This window comes from Rhipicephalus microplus, chromosome 6 (assembly GCF_043290135.1).
Source record: "Rhipicephalus microplus isolate Deutch F79 chromosome 6, USDA_Rmic, whole genome shotgun sequence".
Classification (NCBI taxonomy): Eukaryota; Metazoa; Arthropoda; class Arachnida; order Ixodida; family Ixodidae; genus Rhipicephalus; species Rhipicephalus microplus.
The window spans coordinates 189,103,879-189,123,312 of record NC_134705.1 but is presented as its reverse complement, the minus strand read 5'-3'; the positions used below and the strand labels follow the sequence as shown (position 1 = coordinate 189,123,312).

The 19,434-nt window shown below is 48.0% G+C and overlaps 1 protein-coding gene across 1 annotated transcript in view; it reads right to left on the bottom strand.

The window, feature by feature from the left end:
- The window catches only part of LOC119166979 (cell division control protein 42 homolog), a 136,758-nt gene that overhangs the window by 93,419 nt on the left and 23,905 nt on the right, over positions 1-19,434 (bottom strand). Inside the window, exon 2 of the mRNA XM_037418379.2 lies at positions 2,966-3,024. Coding sequence (XP_037274276.2) covers positions 2,966-3,024 — 59 coding nt within the window. The remainder of the gene's footprint in view (positions 1-2,965; positions 3,025-19,434) is intronic.

Genomic DNA, 19,434 nt, shown 5'->3' with positions numbered 1-19,434 from the left:
TCAACTGAGCAACAGCGAAGCGGCGGGTGTTAGTAAACCACCGTTCACGGTCATGATGAGCGGCACCAAGCAGTGAAGCGCGGAAATACAGCTAAGAGACCGTCCGTACACGAAACATCGACGACGAAGCGCTTCTTGTTCACGGAGTCATTTTCAAGCCCATAAACGTGAGCGAGGGCAGGGGGCAGTGCTACCTCCTTTTTTTCTCTTCCCGACCCCTTACACTGAAGTCCTTACGATTAGAATATAGAGCAAAGAGAATTAGCGACCTCCACCCCCGCCCCCCAACGACACTACTACTGAGTTGTCGATCACGTGTGTGGGCCGGATGCTACCTTTTCATTTGTTTTTCTTTCTCCTATACGGCAGTGTTGTGCGATGTCCTCTCCCCAATTCTTGCCCCGAGACAATTCGATACACCACAACTGCGAGCATCGTCGGGTCGCATTCACTCTTTGCGCGAGTCAGTGGTTAATTCGATTCGTAACGCCATCTGCAGGCGTGTACACGACGTAATATGGCTCGAGAGAATTCGAGCCGCAGTCGAGTCGGGTCGCGTTCGCACCGCGTTACGCAACAGATCGCTTCGCAGAACGAGCGTATAAGAACCGGGCGCCCTAGCCCATACGCAAGTGCAGGGACCACAGACCACCACTGTGTTCCATGTATTTTCATGAGGCGCACCCCGACAGCCTTGCGAGCCGCGTCTTGGCCTACACACCTTATAAGATCAGCGAAGGGTCGACCGCTACGCACCGTTCGTCTTATTTACGACTCCATTTGTAACAGCCCCCCCCCCCCCCCCACCCTCCCCCGAGAAGAGCAACGGGCTGCCCCGGTAGGTGGAGTAGTAGTCGGATCCGAAGAAAGACGGATAGAAAGAAAACTATCCGAGACAAGCCCGATCAATTTTCGAAAGCTGCAATTATACGGGTGTTGTGCAGTATAAGAAGAAAACTTTTTGGCTTCGAAACGGTTTCGTCCTTTTCTGGCTCCCATAGTTTTTATCCATATACGACAAAAAAAAAAAGCGTTTGTAAGCGAGACAATTCGCAGTGACTTATACAAGGACGCAAAAGTGGAATAATTACTTGCTTTATAATTGATAAGCTATACCCTGATAACTCTAATGCCACATGTTTCACTATCGTAAGTTAATTATTAACGGCGAAAATCAGGACTGCAGTTTCATTTTTCTAGTTTCGCGCCGAAATCTTCACGCGTGACGTCAGTAATTTCAACATGCATCATTTTTCGTATTATCTCGACACGGGCGCCATGAAATTTTCTGAAACTTGGGTGTGTTAATGTATGTTTTAAAAAAGGTCCATGGCATCCACAAATGACAAAGTACATAAGTCTTTTTACCGATTAGAATCAACGTACTTTCCTACGGTACAGCTACGCGACCGCAGTGCCAATAGGTATCCTAGTGGTCTCCGCAGGAAACTATGGGTCGCCCCCAACCTCTCCGCGTTTATGCGCTCGTTGTATTGCACGTAAATTTACCAGACCGGAGCGCGCAAAGTCAACTCCATCCCTGGGAGCATAGAGTTTCCCAAAATTAACTAGAGGGCACTCTGGCACTGCGATCGTTCAGCGACCATGGGGATGAAGGGTAGTACACACATTTGCCTAGTCTTCGTACTTGTGGGCGGCGAATCGTACTTGCGGCTTTGTTTATTACTGGTTACGGTTTTGTTTTGAAAAAAAGAACAAACCCTTTTGAACTTAGGCACTTGATTCAAAATAGTAAGCCTAAAAAAAATAAGGTTGTGAAGCGCAAACGGTGAACATTTGCTAATTTATGTTTTCGTGAAAAAACAGCCCCAAGCCACACGAACACACACGGAGCCAGAAGCAGGCCAGAAGTACGAAAAGTAGACAAATGTGTGTACTACCCATCATTCCCATGCTCGCTGAAGCGCCGTGTGTTGCAACTCCCATAGACACTAGCGCCAGAGTTCCCTCTAGTAAGTATTGTGGGAAAATCTATGCCTGCGAGAACACTTCATGTACGCAACGTTAGCAGGTTAGAAGGGAGGCACCGATGGGCGATCCAGGAGGGGTTACTTAATGGCCGCCTACAAGCGTACCTCTATATATCTACGGCGGGCATTCTCAAGGTGGCGCCGCTACGGTTCCCGGAAGCGAATAAAGCCGTTTTTCTTCGCGCCGAGAGGCAATCACGTGGGTCAAGACGCACACGTCACTACCGGTGCAGCAGCGTCGTAACTCTTGCGTGGGGAATCCGGAAGAAGCGGGAACACCCCCCCCCCCCTTTCCTTTCTTTTCTCCCTCCTCTTCGTATTATCCGGGGGTTTATTGGATTAACGACGGTGGGTGTGCCGCCGCGATACCAAGAAGTCGAAGTCTCCGGCGAGAGAGTCTTATGTATATGTAGAACATCCAATGGGGGGAAGAAGTCATTCATGGGTCACGTGATTCTGCTACCGTTCTGCTCCCTTTCGACCCTTCACCTTTCGAGCGTCGGCCGAGTTTCGAAACCGGCTGCTATAAGTAGGAAAGTGAACTCCCGTGGACCACTCCTACATGTAAGCGTCAAATTAAACACCAACAGCGGCAAGCATTCGCGATGGTATAGCGGATACCGTCCTGTTATCGCCATTTACAGGCGAGCGAGTCCTGTTCTGCAGCTCTGCGCATATTTAAGTCTCTCTCCACGGTGATAAGTGCACGGCGCGAACTATACCATCGCGAAGGCTTGCCGCTGTTTGGGTTTAATTTGACGCCGATAGCTTGCGCTGATTTTTTTGTATTGACGTTTTTGAGCCTCTGCGTATGTGCTGCAGTTGCACAGACAGTCTTCGTTGGAAGTTCGTGCATATAGTTCGCGTCCAGGCGTCGTTGCCGAAAACGCGTTGCTACGGTGCGTCGATATTTGTGAATGTATGGACCACAATAGTGACGTTAAAGTAGTACAGGTAAATGGAACGCAACTCACCTGTCCCGCTGTGTCGCAGAGCTGCAGACGGATTGGCTGGTTGTCCACAGTCACAACCACTGGTAAAAAAGGAGGAGGAAAGAAAGGAGTGTGAATATATAATTTAACAGAATTTTTGAACACGCAGAACGAAACAGAAACAATGGGCTATACGAGCAGCAAGGTTTTAGGCTTACAGGGACGCTAAAGGTAAATTGCACATCATGGGAAGAGGCCTTGGTCACGGTGTTCGAATTGGTCACATGCAAGTGACATTAGAAGAGGCTTATTATGATGATGACGATGAAAATAACGAAAACTGCTTATCTCGCATTAGTGACTAATGAAACAGAACACCAAATCACCTGTCTTGCGACTTGAATACACCTGATCAGCCAGAAAACACACACACACGCACACACACACGCACACACACACACACACACGCGCGCACACACGCGCGCACACACACACACACACACGAAACGCACGCACGCGCGTTCAGCTTAAGTGTTACGAAGTCACAGTGAAAGCAAGACAAGCCGATAAAGAAGTCGCACGGATCGCGGCCCCATAGATATTCTGCTTTCGCCGGTACTTTCCAGTCTCCAAGTCATCGCGAAGACATCACGTATCGCGTCATACCAAAAAGCAAACACGAGCAATCTCCCGCGAAAGACGGGAAATCTTTATGGGCACGGTACATAATCTGTGTGCGTGTGTGTCTATGTGTGCCGATCGTCCGCTAAGGTCAGCAATTCCGTGCAGTGCAGCAGAAGTTACGAGTCGGAGCCTGACTTTAGCGTAAAAGGAAGACCCGGCAGAAGGGCTCTTCCATTCGACGCTACATTTAATGTGACACTACAAACCGAAACACTTCATTGGCTAGGGATTAACCTAAGAGAACTGTTACCTTTCTTTACCCTTTTCGATTTCGCAATTATCGATTCAAAATGAGACTACCGTTCATATTAGAAGATCACATTAGAAGATCAAAATGTCACTCCTGACCCGCCCAAACACAAGCACCTTAGTCTTTGTGTGACGTCACAGATTTCAGTTTCTCGCCACATTCGGGCCACGTTTGTTCAATAATATCACCAGAAACTTGCAATGTCAAGCACATTGCTTCGTTGTAGCACAGTGTATTCGTTGCCAAGGCAACGCAATCAAGTGAGAACGTCCAATAAGTTTAATGAAAGCATCATCAGAAGATAGACTTTCTCTAGCGCTCTCCGCAACATTGTCGTAAAGCTTCACTCTTAAAGAAAAATGGAGTGCTTGGGGAGTGTTTCTGTTATATACACAACAATAATCGTCATCCGACTTGCTGACGTTTCCTTTGTACAAAACCCAACGCCGGCCACTTTCCTATCGAGAATGCCATGTCACACCGATAACGCGTAGGGTAGCGAACCGGGCATGTACCTGGTTAACCTCCCCGCCTTCTCTGTTGTTGTTCTTGTTCTCTTCCCCCCTCCACTGATAACGCGCGTGCCGTTCGCGAAATACCGGAACCGTGGTGATAACGCGAGGAAAGTACTCCAAGTAGACGACGATTATTGTTGCGTAGCATAAACACTCCCCAAATACTCGATTTTTCTTCAGCGATCTACGAGTTTCGCTTGCGTGTTTGCGCCAACGCTATCGCAATAAAGGAAAAAAAAAGAATGGCAGTGGCTTAGCTCAGCTATGCCAGGATATACGTAGCGTTAGCTAAGGTTCAGCTGATTATTCTTAGCTTTCCAGATATCATGCTTACAGCTGTTTTAATGACACACACACGGTATACGTAATATGTGGCACATGAATATTTATTTTGCCGGGCAACTGCTTCGGGATCCGATGAGTTAAGCTTCTCCGCTCTGCTGCACCGTTGAGCAGCATTTGCACTCTCCTTCTCCATGGCTATACCACAGTGGCAAACACCAGTCAGAGGCGCTATCAAGCGGCTCCAGCGCAGTGTCAGATGGCGACTGCACAGGGAAGGCGCGCGCGTCTATTTGTCTACCAAGGCTATGACGGCACTCCTCTGGAAAGCGCACACCGGCGGCGGTGAGTCGCGCGCAACCGCGGCCGGGTGCGAGGGAGTTGCCGGCTCCGGTGCGCGACACCACTGATCGTCTGCGCAGCGCATCGAATTGCGCGCACACCGGCGGCGAGCCGCGCGCGGCGGCGGCGGCGATCATTGCGCATGCGCAGACCAGTGCCACGCGAAATTGGCTCAGCGAGGCCAGTGTAGCTAACGCTACAAAAAAAAAAAAGTTCACTGGGGTCTCTTACGCATTCACCTAGTGGTGACTCGAAAGGTGGCGCCATCATGACGGTCATCACGTGACGTCACGACGACGCCGCAAATGCTGGCCAACCAGTGACGTCATTACATGAAAAGAGACACACACGAAACGGTAGTGATGATTTCTTTTTTGCATCAATCGTGGTGACACTGACGGCCATTTTTTTTTCGCGTTTGATGATGCATCTGAGGCTTTCACTTAAAAAAAAGAAATATATTCAAACGTAGACTTTCCCCTTCTGCGATTCGCACCGCTGCACTCATTTAGACAAGGCGCACTGGGCAACGGGGAGCCGGAGATTACGCGAGATTGCGTACTCACGCGCCGGGCAAACAAGCCGCGGACTTTGCACGGATAGCTGTCGTCGTGTGGGGAGAGTTACAGCTGCGGCAGTTATCGGCCGCCCCTGCGTCGCCAGTTGCGGCTGACCGGTGGTAAACAATGCGGCCGCCTCGGTGCGCGAGAGTGGGCCACTGTTGGCTTTATGTCTCCGACCGAACGCGAGTTGGAGGAGGCGAGCCCCGATGGCCGCCTTAGTCTTCTGTTTACGATTCCTCGCCACAACGTTGATCACAAGGAAGGCAATTCGATTGCGTTCGGCGTAGCTCGGTTACGTATGCGCGCTCGAAATGAGACGGAGCTACAGCGGAGGTGGGCACCTGGATTATTTTACCGGCCGGCGTATACCCACGATAAGTGAGTGCCTTCGGGGGGGGGGGGGGGGGTCGGGAGGTGGGGAACTCAGCCCTTGTGCTATGATTATGGGCAGTACCAGCGCACAAACTCACGGGACGAAGAGAAGAAACACAAACAAGTCCTTCATGTGCTATGACCATGACCATGTACCCCCCCCCCTTTTTGGGGAGGGGGTGCAACGGAGAGCAGGCGAAAATTTGGCGGGGGGAACTCTAGCCCCCCCCCCCCCCCCCCAAAGGAAGAGGAAGGCTCTAACCCCCCTCCCCCACCAGTGCCTTCCTACAAATAGTAACTAAAGAGAAAATTAGCTACAAATTAGCTACAAATGGTAACTAAAGAAAAAAAAAGATTAAATGATGTGGCAATCGGCACGTTTTAAAGCAGAGTGTTATTACAGGGGCAGAGGGGCGGTGGATATTGGCCCAGAATGCTGACACATAAAAAACAGAGAAAATGCCTCGCAGGTTGATGAATCTGTTGACAACCTAATCAGTATTTTTATCCTAACGTGTCTACAACCTTACGTACGTATAAAAAGGGCATTGCTTTACTTTATTGGCTCTTATTTGGGAAAAAAAAGGATGATCTTTTGTTTCTTCTAATAAATATGTACGTTCGATCAAGCACGATAATTTCCTAGGTAATCTGTAATATTTATATTATAAAACTTAGATTATTCTAAAACTTCATACTACTCTATAGAACCACCCTATTCTTGGCCAGTCCCCCACAGTGGGTACGCAAGAAAAGAAGAACAAGAGTCTCAAACGCATTTGCCTAAGACGACTGAAACGCAAAAGCCAACGCCTTTGCTTCCCACTCGATGACGAAGCCTATGACGAAGCGACGATGCTACGTGACGTCACAAATTTTCGATTCGCCGCTTTCCGCGTGCCACGTGAAAAGTACAACTGTGAAAAAAAGGTACATCTTTTCCTTCCTCAAAATTAACTCAACCGAGAAGGACTTTTCACTGAATTTTCTCCCCGAGATTTCATTCCACTTATTAAAACAACCAAGGAAAACAAAAAACAAGACGTGCTTATAAAATGTGTTCGGCAACTTTAAAAATATTTCGACAATGTTTAGAAAGAGTGTTTAACGATTTAGAGTACTTGGTAGTCTACTATGGGAGAGTGGGAGAGCAGAAAGCCGTCGCAGTCAAATCGACGAAACGAAAGATGAAACTCGCATATTGGTACTCTACTATACGGAGGACATGTCTTGAAGAAATGTTACATGATTCAGAGTACGATGTGCGCCACTATCGGAGAGCAATAAGCTGTCCCAGTGGTGGCGGGGGTGTTTAGAGAAATTTATTCTCACGAACAGTGAACATCAATTACAATCCGACAGAACACCGTAAAGGATTCAAAAGTATGTGTGTTTAGAAAAAAAGTGGTTAACGATTTAGAGTACTCCGTACTTTATTATGGGTGATCTGAAAGCCGTCCCTTGGGCCTCACGTGCAATAAACTCAAACGCGTCGATATATCCCAAAGTAAAACTTGGTACTCAGGTATAGCACCTCATCGCGGCTGTGTTTAGAAGTGGTAAACGATTTAGTGTACTTGGTACTCTACTATGTGAAAGCGGCGTCACACTTAATGAGGGCGAATCGGGAACAATTGCGCCATAACTCCGCACACCACTTTAGAAAAAGTGGTTAATGATTTAGAGTACTCGGTACTCTACTATGGGAGAGCTGAAAGCCGTCCCATGCTTGTCGCCCGAAACGATTGTTTGTTTTTCACTTTAATTTGTTTGTTTTTAATTTAATTTGTTTGATTTAATTTGTTTGTTTTTTCCACAGTATTGGCACGAAAAGCATGTTTAGCGCGGCTGGCAACGCAAGTTGCGCAAGGCTGGGTCACTACTGCGCTGGTGGGCCCTTAGCTGGCCCTGGCTTGGCTAGACTTTTACCCTCTCATCTGTCTCACTGACAACCTTTGCTACACTTAACTATGCAAGGATATGCATGCTCTCTTAATTTTTTGCGTATCTGTTTGTCTACACTTCTTTCTTCGTCTGTATATCTGTATACTTACTCTTGTCTGATGCAATGTTTTGTTGTCACAGAATAACTGTTTTGAAAAGAGAGCGCACTGCTTAGGAGCGGACAGAAAGACAGGGACAAGCGCTTACTACCGGTATAGTAAGTAGTGCGCACTACTTAGATGCGGACAGAAAGACAGGGACAAGCGCTTACTACCGGTATAGTAAGTAGTGCGCACTACTTAGATGCGGACAGAAAGACAGGAACAAGCGCTTACTACCAGTATAGTAAGTAGTGCGCACTACTTAGATGCGGACAGAAAGACAGGGACAAGCGCTTACTACCGGTATAGTAAGTAGTGCGCACTACTTAGATGCGGACAGAAAGACAGGGACAAGCGCTTACTACCGGTATAGTAAGTAGTGCGCACTACTTAGATGCGGACAGAAAGACAGGGACAAGCGCTTACTACCGGTATAGTAAGTAGTGCGCACTACTTAGATGCGGACAGAAAGACAGGGACAAGCGCTTACTACCGGTATAGTAAGTAGTGCGCACTACTTAGATGCGGACAGAAAGACAGGGACAAGCGCTTACTACCGGTATAGTAAGTAGTGCGCACTACTTAGATGCGGACAGAAAGACAGGGACAAGCGCTTACTACCGGTATAGTAAGTAGTGCGCACTACTTAGATGCGGACAGAAAGACAGGGACAAGCGCTTACTACCGGTATAGTAAGTAGTGCGCACTACTTAGATGCGGACAGAAAGACAGGGACAAGCGCTTACTACCAGTATAGTAAGTAGTGCGCACTACTTAGATGCGGACAGAAAGACAGGGACAAGCGCTTACTACCGGTATAGTAAGTAGTGCGCACTACTTAGATGCGGACAGAAAGACAGGGACAAGCGCTTACTACCAGTATAGTAAGTAGTGCGCACTACTTAGATGCGGACAGAAAGACAGGGACAAGCGCTTACTACCGGTATAGTAAGTAGTGCGCACTACTTAGATGCGGACAGAAAGACAGGGACAAGCGCTTACTACCGGTATAGTAAGTAGTGCGCACTACTTAGATGCGGACAGAAAGACAGGGACAAGCGCTTACTACCAGTATAGTAAGTAGTGCGCACTACTTAGATGCGGACAGAAAGACAGGGACAAGCGCTTACTACCGGTATAGTAAGTAGTGCGCACTACTTAGATGCGGACAGAAAGACAGGGACAAGCGCTTACTACCGGTATAGTAAGTAGTGCGCACTACTTAGATGCGGACAGAAAGACAGGGACAAGCGCTTACTACCAGTATAGTAAGTAGTGCGCACTACTTAGATGCGGACAGAAAGACAGGGACAAGCGCTTACTACCAGTATAGTAAGTAGTGCGCACTACTTAGATGCGGGCAGAAAGACAGGGACAAGCGCTTACTACCAGTATAGTAAGTAGTGCGCACTACTTAGATGCGGACAGAAAGACAGGGACAAGCGCTTACTACCGGTATAGTAAGTAGTGCGCACTACTTTGACGCGGACAGAAAGACACAGACAAGCGCTTACTACCAGTAGTAAGTAGTGCGCACTACTTAGACGCGGACAGAAAGACAGGGACAAGCGCTTACTACCAGTAGTAAGTAGTGCGCACTACTTAGACGCGGACAGAAAGACAGGGACAAGCGCTTACTAGCAGTAGTAAGAGTGCGCACTACTTAGACGCGGACAGAAAGACAAAAACAAGCGCTTACTACCAGTAGTAAGTAGTGCGCACTACTTAGACGCGGACAGAAAGACAGGGACAAGCGCTTACTACCAGTAGTAAGTAGTGCGCACTACTTAGACGCGGACAGAAAGACAAGGACAAGCGCCTACTACCAGTATAGTAAGTAGTGCGCTCTCATTTCAAAACAGTCATGTATGCCCAACTCGCCCACTCAACCATAATGTCACGGAATAAAGAGTGATTTGAAATAGTAATGTGTTTGACGCATTTACGGACAGTTTTTTCATAGGTCGCGTCTAAAAGGGCGCGAGCTACGCAGTCGCTCCTTTCAGAACCAAGCACGCGGATCCCGAAGGCCCTCGCAAACGCCGGATTAACACCGAGCCAGCAGCAGCAGCAGTTCATGTAGCAGCGCTTGCTTTGGTAATGATAACGGAGCACGTGGCGGCCATCTTTTTTTCCCACGCGCCCGCCAACTCAGCTTGTTGCGCTGCCCCCTCACATCCTCTCCTCCTCCTCTCCCTTTCTGAATTCTACTCTGCGCGCCCGCGTCTACGATGCGTGGATGGGAGATCGCACCAGCTCGCCGTTTCCGGAGGTATTTCGTTCTTTTCATTGTTACAGACAGACCGCATTCAGGGGGGAGCCTTTCACGCCGGAAGTAATTATATTCAGGTACCGCATATACAACAAACTAACACATATGCGGGGTTACTCGTGACACAGACACTTCCGTTGTGCAGTAGCGACCAGCCACTGTTATTTTTTTTTGTCATCGTTTGATGTTGATGATGATGATGAAGATGATAACCTCTATGTATAGCTCACACCCACTGCGAGGTATTGGCCCAGATACGAATAATTTAATTTTAAAAGTTTTCATATAGGAACTGTATGGCCAATGAATTGTAGAACAGTTATAAATTAATGATGCTAGATCCTTTGGTTTTTAGTATTTTTTTCTTTTGTGAATCAGAATGATGTTCGGCCGACTGCGCCTTTCTGCACGCTAGAATAGCTCGCCGCTGATGTTGATTTATTACAAGCAAAAGTTTACCACTTAAAGCAACCTCGCAAAACGAGACAGGCGCGTTGACCAGCTATCACCAGATGTACCGTAAAATTTATTACGAGTTACCATTTAACCGCGAAGCTTTTATAGGTCAAGCATTTCATGTCCGCGATCGGTCGTAACGCTTGTTGTTGGCATCTTAAAACGAATATATGCAACAATGATAATAACAGAAATTGGGTTAATCCCACTAGGTGGCCGCTGGTACACTAAAAAATGAAAGCGACGGCTAGCCAAACAAACAGGTATGTGCACCAAAATACTGTGCAGCCTATAATAAATCTATGCCCCCGCTATCCCCCATCCTAAACGCGTATGTGCCAAAGAAACTAATAATCATATGGTGGTTTTGGGACGTTAAACCCCACATATCTATCAATCATCTGTGTCATTGAACCAGAGCATAGTCTCCATATTTTAGTCAGTCGTGACCTTTCAATGTATACGTAACATTCTTTTTAAATACACGTTTGCTTACTTTTCCAGAGTCGTACCTCCCACGACTCTGCAAATCGAAGATCACCACATCCAAAAAAAAAAAAACAGGCTTTACGTTTACCTTTAAATAGAGTTCTAATCTTCTCACGCAAAAGTCTTAAAATGTCTATGTCTCCTCAGACGCTGAATGAGACCGTCAGCGTTTGCGCCAGTTATGCGCGAACATCACCGGAATGAGACGACGTAACCCATTTAAGGTTGATCACGACGTCACGTCGTAACGTCATGTCACGTGGTGATGAAATCACATCACATCGGCGCTCGGGCAATACTACACCGATCACGGAGGCAGAACAAGGTGCAGGTGGTGGGAGAGGACCAATCATCAGGCGCGCGCAGGGCTCTCTTTCATGGGGAGGGGGGGGTGGCCAATGTTGATCGCAGCGCCCCCTCTCCTACAGTCAATGTATAGGGCAGACTTAGCACACCCCGTATCTTAGCTGACTAGGAGAGGTTGCACCCCCCCCCCCCTCCAGGCGCGGCGCACAGGCAAGAAATTTTTTCGGGTGGGGCACCTCCTTGATTTCGGGTGGGTGGCACCCCCTTAAGACGGTCATTTCCACGCTATATGACATGGCAAAAAAAAAAAGAAAAACATTCGGGGGGAGGGAATGATGTGCCACCTCACGGCTACACCACTGCTCCCTTCCCCCCCCCCCCCCCCCTTGTGCGCACGCCTAAGATCAACGCATTGACAAGAAAAAAAAATCACAGCATATCCACGGAGTGAATATGAGTGGGGCGAAGCGTCCGTTAGCCCGTCCGTGCTTCCATCCGTCCGTTCGTTCTTGCTTCAGTCCATTCGCGCGACCGTCCGTGCGTCCGTGCGTCCATCCATCTGTCCGTCCGTCTTCTAGTCTGTCTCTCCATCCGTACGTCCGTGCGTCCATCTAGTGAACACTCCAAGTACCGCCATCTTCCATCTTCCATCCCCTGTGGCACATACCCGCTCTGGAGCGGGTATGTGCCACCGGTAGCTACGTGCAACAACATCGGAGGATCTACAGAAACAACGCTTTCGAGTCGTCTTCCGCGATTGCACAGAGAGTCTTGTAAGTTATTTTTCTTCTTTTTTTTTTCGCTTAGCGCGCAGGGCGATCGTATCGGCCATTGTGTGTCCACGGACGTTCCGAGACGCAAAAAAAAAAAAAAGCGAGAAGCGGAAAGTGGGAGACAATAGCGGACGTTTGCGAGCCCAGTCGCTTCCGCGAAACCTGCCACCGCGTGACCATGCAACGGGAGCTTCCGCGGTGACCCAGTTTCCGCATACCTCGCGAAGTGGAAGCCCTGTAGTACGGAAAGTATCTGCAGTACGCCCAATCGTTCACTACGCAGGCCAAGCGTTTACATTGCTAAGTTCTGTACCACAGGATATAGCCTATAGCAAGTGGGAACGAACAAAGCAATCCCTTTTTAAAACAATCCCTTTTTTCGGTTCCATCATACGTGTCATCCCGCATTGATCATCCGTTAAAAGTTGGTGTGCCAAACTCCCGAACAAACCTCTACCTGAACTCGTTTGTCCCAACGACCAGCGTGCAGTGGAATCACCTTCCAGCCTCCATCGTCTCCATCAGCGACGCTGCGCACTTTAGGTCCACTGTCAGCAATCACTTTTTGTAACCACCCCGCTGTTGTCTTTTCTCTTGATTGTTTAATATTGTACCCCTCCTCTCTGTAACGCCTTACGGCATTGAGAGTAAATAAATGAAATGAAATGAAATGAAATGAAAAAAGTACACGAGGGAAACGGCACCATCATTAGCCCAAGAAAGGGAAAAAAATAGACAACCAGCCGTTTGTGGCATCGGAAGCCTTCGTGCCACAAACGAGTGGCTGTCTATTTTCCCTTTCTTAACCTTTTCGCCACCTTTGCGGGTCTGCGCAGAATTGATTTGTAGTTATACTACATGAACTGACAGTCAAAACGACGCTCAACGACGTACTCGTACTAGCAGGTGTTATTTACTATAACATAAACTACTACTACAATAGGCGTAGCCGAGAGAAAGGGGGGCTCAAACTCTTCCTTCCCACCCTCTGCATTATTTTGGGTTTGAACGTGCACATATCTATACGCACGCATACGAACGTACGCACGTACATAATGTGTCAATACCGTCCCCCCCCCCCCCCCCTTCAATAATAAAAAGAAATCTGGCTGCGCCCATAACTACTACTACTTTTACTATAACTGCTATGTTACCACTACTGCTACGACTACTAAGTAAGGTTCATTGAAAAATCACCGAGAAAAATCTAGTTGGCGTTTGAAGGTTTTGATACACAAGATCGACAACAAAAGCTTGAAACTTCCGCAGCAGGTTAATTGCCGCTACAGGTAATAGCCATGTCATTAAACAGTCATAAATAAATAAATAAATAAATAAATAAATAAATAAATAAATAAATAAATAAATAATCCCGCCGCAGCGGTCTAGTAGCTAAAGTACTCGGCTGCTGACCCGCAGGTCACAGGATCGAATCCCGGCTGCGACGGCTGCATTTCCAATGGAGGCGGGAATGTTGTAGGCCCGTGTGCTCAGATTTGGGTGCACGTTAAAGAACCCCAAGTGGTCAAAATTTCCGGAGGCCTCCACTACGGCATCTCTCATAATCATACGGTGGTTTTGGGACGTCAACCCCCACATATAAATAAATAAATAAACCCGATTAATTATTAAAACTAATATTTATTTAAATAGAAAAAAATCTGGGATCAGAAACGTCTGCATTCAGGCTAGTTGGCACACGGCTAGGAAAAGTTGCGCGCATGTCTGCGGTGATTATGCAAAGCTTTCAGCCCGCACGCGCAATATGCAAAGAAAGGGTTCCTCACGTTTTTTCGTCGTGTGTGCGACGATTTTTCATGGTATACATCCCCATCAAGTCGCCAATTTTTCCCATACCCTTTCACATTCCTTGTCTATTCTCCGGTCCCAGTCCTGTTTCGCAGCGGTTAATACGTTTCCTGTTCGCCTTTCCGGTCGGTATTCAACGCAGCTAGACCAGCAGTGCGTATTGCTACCAGCCTTCCCTAGCTGCTACCCGAGTAGCTTCCGGCCACTTCATTTATCGCTCTCTAACACCGAAGCAGGAAGCTTGTTTTTGTTTTTTAAGTTGCTCTAGAGTAAGCAAAGGCTCTGTCTCCTCTTTCAGGTAAAATGAAGGCGTTTAAAGTGAGTGCTTAACCCTTATTATGTTGTGCGTAGCCTGATTCGAAGTGTGTAATATTTGGCCAGACAGTGGGAGGAAACTGTTGGAACTGAATGGGCTGCTCGCTAAGGATGCCAGGGCTATCCCAAATACAGCAATGAATACAGTAAGGTCATGATACACAGTTGCACTAGGTTGGGGTGTCAGCCATCTTCTTTATTTCTAACACCTTCTTCCTCTTCGTCTCCCTCCAACCCTGCCTAACGTCCACGTACACTCCCCCTCTTTGAAGACTCATCCTTCCTGGGTGATAAATGAAGACGTTTCCGATGGTCGCAAACTCTAGCACACCATCATCGTTCGTGCAACCAACCCTTTTGAGAACGCCCTGTTGCACTGCGATCTTGTAATGATACACAGTTTCACTAGGCTGGGCTGTCAGTCCTCCTCTTTATTTCTAACACCTTCTTCCTCTTCGTCTCCCTCCAACCCTGCCTAACGTCCACGTACAAGTAATAAGTACATCCGCGTAATATAGCAGTGATGCCATTGCTTACATTTACGGGACGGCTTTCAGCTCTCCAATAGTAAAGTATCGAGTACTCTAAATCGTTAACCACTCTTTCTAAACACACGTGCTTGAGCGTGATAGCTTTTCCGTTGCTTTACATATTAGGAGGGCTCACAGCTCCCCCCATAGTTGAGTACGAAGCGCTCGCAATCGTTCAACACTTTTTTCTAAACACAGAACATTGGTGACTTGATTCCACGTACTAATGGACAACTTCGCGCTCCCTCATAGTATCGTTAAACACTTCTTCGATACGCCAAGGCCCCTCCTCGTGCCCCGCGTATAGCACTTCGCACACACAGAGCCTCCTCCTGCCTCTATCTCTTTCCTTCTTTCCGTGCCTGGTCTCGCGCCGTTCCGGTTAAACTTTCTTGGGGAAATCGCGATACGGCGGCTGCACTACCGCACGCGAGTCATCGCAGGCCCCGCAACCGCACACAGCGCACGACTGCACGCGGGCGGCCACCAGCGGTAACGAAAACAAACGGACACTCCACGCGCAGCAGCAGCGTTTCCCCGAAGGGCCAAAAATATCCGCATGACACTTGTAGGCGACTCTCGACTCTCACACACGAGTACCAGGTGTCTCGGTAAAGCGGAAGTGTATATATATATATATATATATATATATATATATATATATATATATATATATATATATATATATATATATATGAGATAAAACAGACAGTAATGCCAAGGAATGTAGAGGGGAAGAAGTTATTAGAACCAATGGAGTGTAAATAAGAAGAAAGAAAGTGGATGAACAAATAACCAGCCGGCTGGTTATTTTTTCATCCACTTTTCTTTCTTCTTATTTACATTCCATTGGTTCTAATAACTTCCCCTATACATCCTGACATTACTATATATATATATATATATATATATATATATATATATATATATATATATATATATATATATATATATATATATATATATATATATGGTGGGGTGATATTCAATGGATCCGGTGGAAAATGCAGTATAAAAAGAGGTCGACAAACGTGCGAAAAAACACTAGTTTTACTAACGTTTCGGCAGGTGGGCCTGCCTTCGTCGGAGTGAATCATATATATATATATATATATATATATATATATATATATATATATATATATATATATATTGTAGCGATTCACTCCTATATGATTCACTCCTATATGATTCACTGCACAATATATATATATATATATATATATATATATATATATATATATATATATATATATATATATATATATATATATATATATTGCCCTCTGCACAAATTATATATATATATAATTGCCCTCTGCACAATATATATATTGCCCTCTGTACAATATATATATATATATATATATATATATATATATATATATATATATATATATATATATTGTAAGGACGAGAAATAAGACACAACGCCTTTGCTGCAGGCCGGCTGTTCTTATTCTGCTTCGTCTTCCTCCTCTTCCTTCCTAGCATGCGAGTCTGTGCCAGAGAGAGTTCCAGTTTCGGTTTTCGTCATTACACTCGGCCATGACTGCTAGCATTGTCGTTGGGCCAAACGACAATGTTCTGGTAGGTAAGGCTAGCTGCAGCAGTTGACAGTGCTTCAGGTGGGCGAGGTTGGCTACATCGTCGTGGTCGGTCTCGACCACGCTGGAAGTTTGTCGAAATTGGCTCCGGCGGCCGACACTGGCTATGTCGTCTGGGTCGTTCACCGTGTCGTGATGGAGACTGGGTCCTGTGCGCGCGCGGAGCTGGCGGTAAAGTTTTTGGTGGGTGGGCTTGACTTTGTCGCCGTGGTCGAACTCGTCCATGATGCAACGTTTCCTGACAACTCGTAGAATGCAGTTCAGGTGGACGGCCCTGACTGTTCCGGCAAGGTCGCAGAGTAACCTGGAAACGCTGGTGTTTGTCCCACCGTCGCTGGTGGACTGAACTGCAGCGGGATGCCCTGCGAGGCAGCCATGATGACGTTTGGGCCATTTCTTGAAATGAGATGGGACGCAGCTCATGGTTGGGCATAAATACCACAGCAGAACTCCCAGACGTAGTCGAGCCGGTGGCTTCTGGCGAACTGTCATGTGCAAACATCGTATGCTGGGAGGAAACAGCAGGAGGGCTGGTCCTCGGCAAGTTCTCGATGGCAGTGGCCTCAGCGTAGCTAGGTATCTGGGCTTTCTCGAAGGAAACGTTCCTTGGTAGCCGAGTGTCTGCGTGGCTGAGCATGATCGTGGTCTGGTAGGGTTCAGTTGTGTCTAATACAATAGGATTGAGTGCCTCGATGTCCTCAGACGACGAGCGCGAGGGCCGTATCTCCGGACGAAGGTCTGGTGGGGGTATTTTCAGGTCGAATACCGATGCAGAGTCCGGGACCTGTAGTGTATGATTCCAGCCACTTCGGTCAGGGTCAGCAGCAGGGAACTCCTGGCAGCATTCCGTTGACGAGCTGCAACGAACGATTGCAGCCTCGAGGCGGGGCGCTGCCTGGGCTCCATCCTCGGCCTCGGGGAAGATCGAGCTGGACTTGCTGGAGTCACAGGAAATCCGTCCGAAAGCGGCAATCAGGGCTGCACTCCATTCTGCCCAGGACTGCTGCCTGACGCCTTCGTACCTGTGCCATGCTGCGGCAGCATCCCGCAGGCGATCTATGGCCATGTCCCACTTCTGCTCTTCAGTCGTTCCGAGAGCGTTGACGGTTGCCACCCATTCCTCGGCGTCGTCCTGGAAGCCGCGAAATTCCGGTAGCGCGAAGGAAATCGGCGATGGCGGGACGGCGGGCAGAACTCCGAAATGTGCCCCCGCCAAGCAGTTCACTTGCTCCGATACCTCCGCGAGAGAACGCCGGAGATTGCGACGGTTCTCGGGCGAGCTTACCTCGAAGTTTTGTGCGGCGGCCGCAGCCAACATGGCATTGAGTGCGCACAATGTTGGCAAGATGGCAGGACATAGCTTGGAACTCGACGCTATGAGGGCGTTGGTCGTGACACGGAGTTGCGCGATGGTATGCTGCAGCTCCGCTGCGCTGTCGTGTGATCCGCACGAAGAGCCAAGGCCCGCCTCTGCGGAGGATACAGTGACTGCGGTATTCGAGGTGGTACAATTCTTGACCAAGGACGCGTGGACGGCGTCCCTTGGAAATCCAGCTGTGGTCGGATTCGTGGACATGGGTTCCAGGGCGCTGGAAGCGTCAACGACGTTCCCAGGCAAGCGGAACCCGTGTGATGAGTTGTGACCTGGTACTGTGGCGTAGATGAAGCGGTCTTGCGCCGCCGGGTAGGCCTCGACGCCGTACACGGTGGGTGCTTGAAGCGCCGACAGGTTGCCAGGTATGGAGGAGGCATGTACGCCATCCCTAGGTGAGAGGGGCCCGTGCGCATGGTTGCCGCGACGTGTCGCGTCCCAGGACAAGTTTCCCGGAACCACAACGGAGGCCTGGACGCCATCCGTCGGTGCTGGGATCGATGCTGGCCGCGACGGACGCCTTGCGGGTCCCATCAGCGAAGAAGCGTGACGGCGAGGAGGCCTTGACGCCGTCCCCGAACGGTGGTGTCAGTAAACAGCTGCCGAGGAGGGCTTGACGCCGTCCTCAAGCGACGCTTACCGCGGCTGCACGTCGGCGGGCGTTCTGGATGACGAAACCGAGACGTAAGCCGTTTTCTTCGTCGACTGCGCCATTGTAAGGACGAGAAATAAGACACAACGCCTTTGCTGCAGGCCGGCTGTTCTTATTCTGCTTCGTCTTCCTCCTCTTCCTTCCTAGCATGCGAGTCTGTGCCAGAGAGAGTTCCAGTTTCGGTTTTCGTCATTACAATATATATATATATATATATATATATATATATAATCTAATTTCTGCAGAGGGCGAAGCTTTATGTAATGCAGCTGCACACCTGTCTGCCATACAGTCACCTTGCATTGTTGCGTTGTTTCCTGCATTGTTTCCTGCTTTGTTTCATCTTCCGTAGTTCTTGAAAGAATAAGTGTAGAGACGACCACACGCTTCCGAAAGAGAGAGAGAGAGAGCGACTGTGGCGTATATACCGAGTGGAAGAGGAGTAGCAGGAGTAGCCGGTGCATGGCCAGCTACTCCTGCTGTATATAGGCGGAATGGGGTCACCCCGAAGGTGCTTCGAACCAGCGGAAGGAAGTAAAGGTGTCGTCGGGGTTCGCCGATTTCTCGGAAGAATTGTCACGGCTCGTGGCACGGCGCATAAAAAAAGTGAAAAGGGCGCGAAGCGTGAACCGTCCGTTCTGCACGGAACCCGATCGTGCTGCCACCAGAGATGTTGTAAATAAATAAATAAATAAATAAATAAATAAATAAATAAATAAATAAATAAATAAAGAATCACAGGGTCGTTTATGCCCCCGTAAAACGACAGAAGGGAGGAAGGCATTTTAATTACTTATTTTTCCTCCATCAATGTAATCTTTATCATTTCGATGTCACTATATTTCTCTTGTTCATAGTTTATTATTTTCTTGTACCC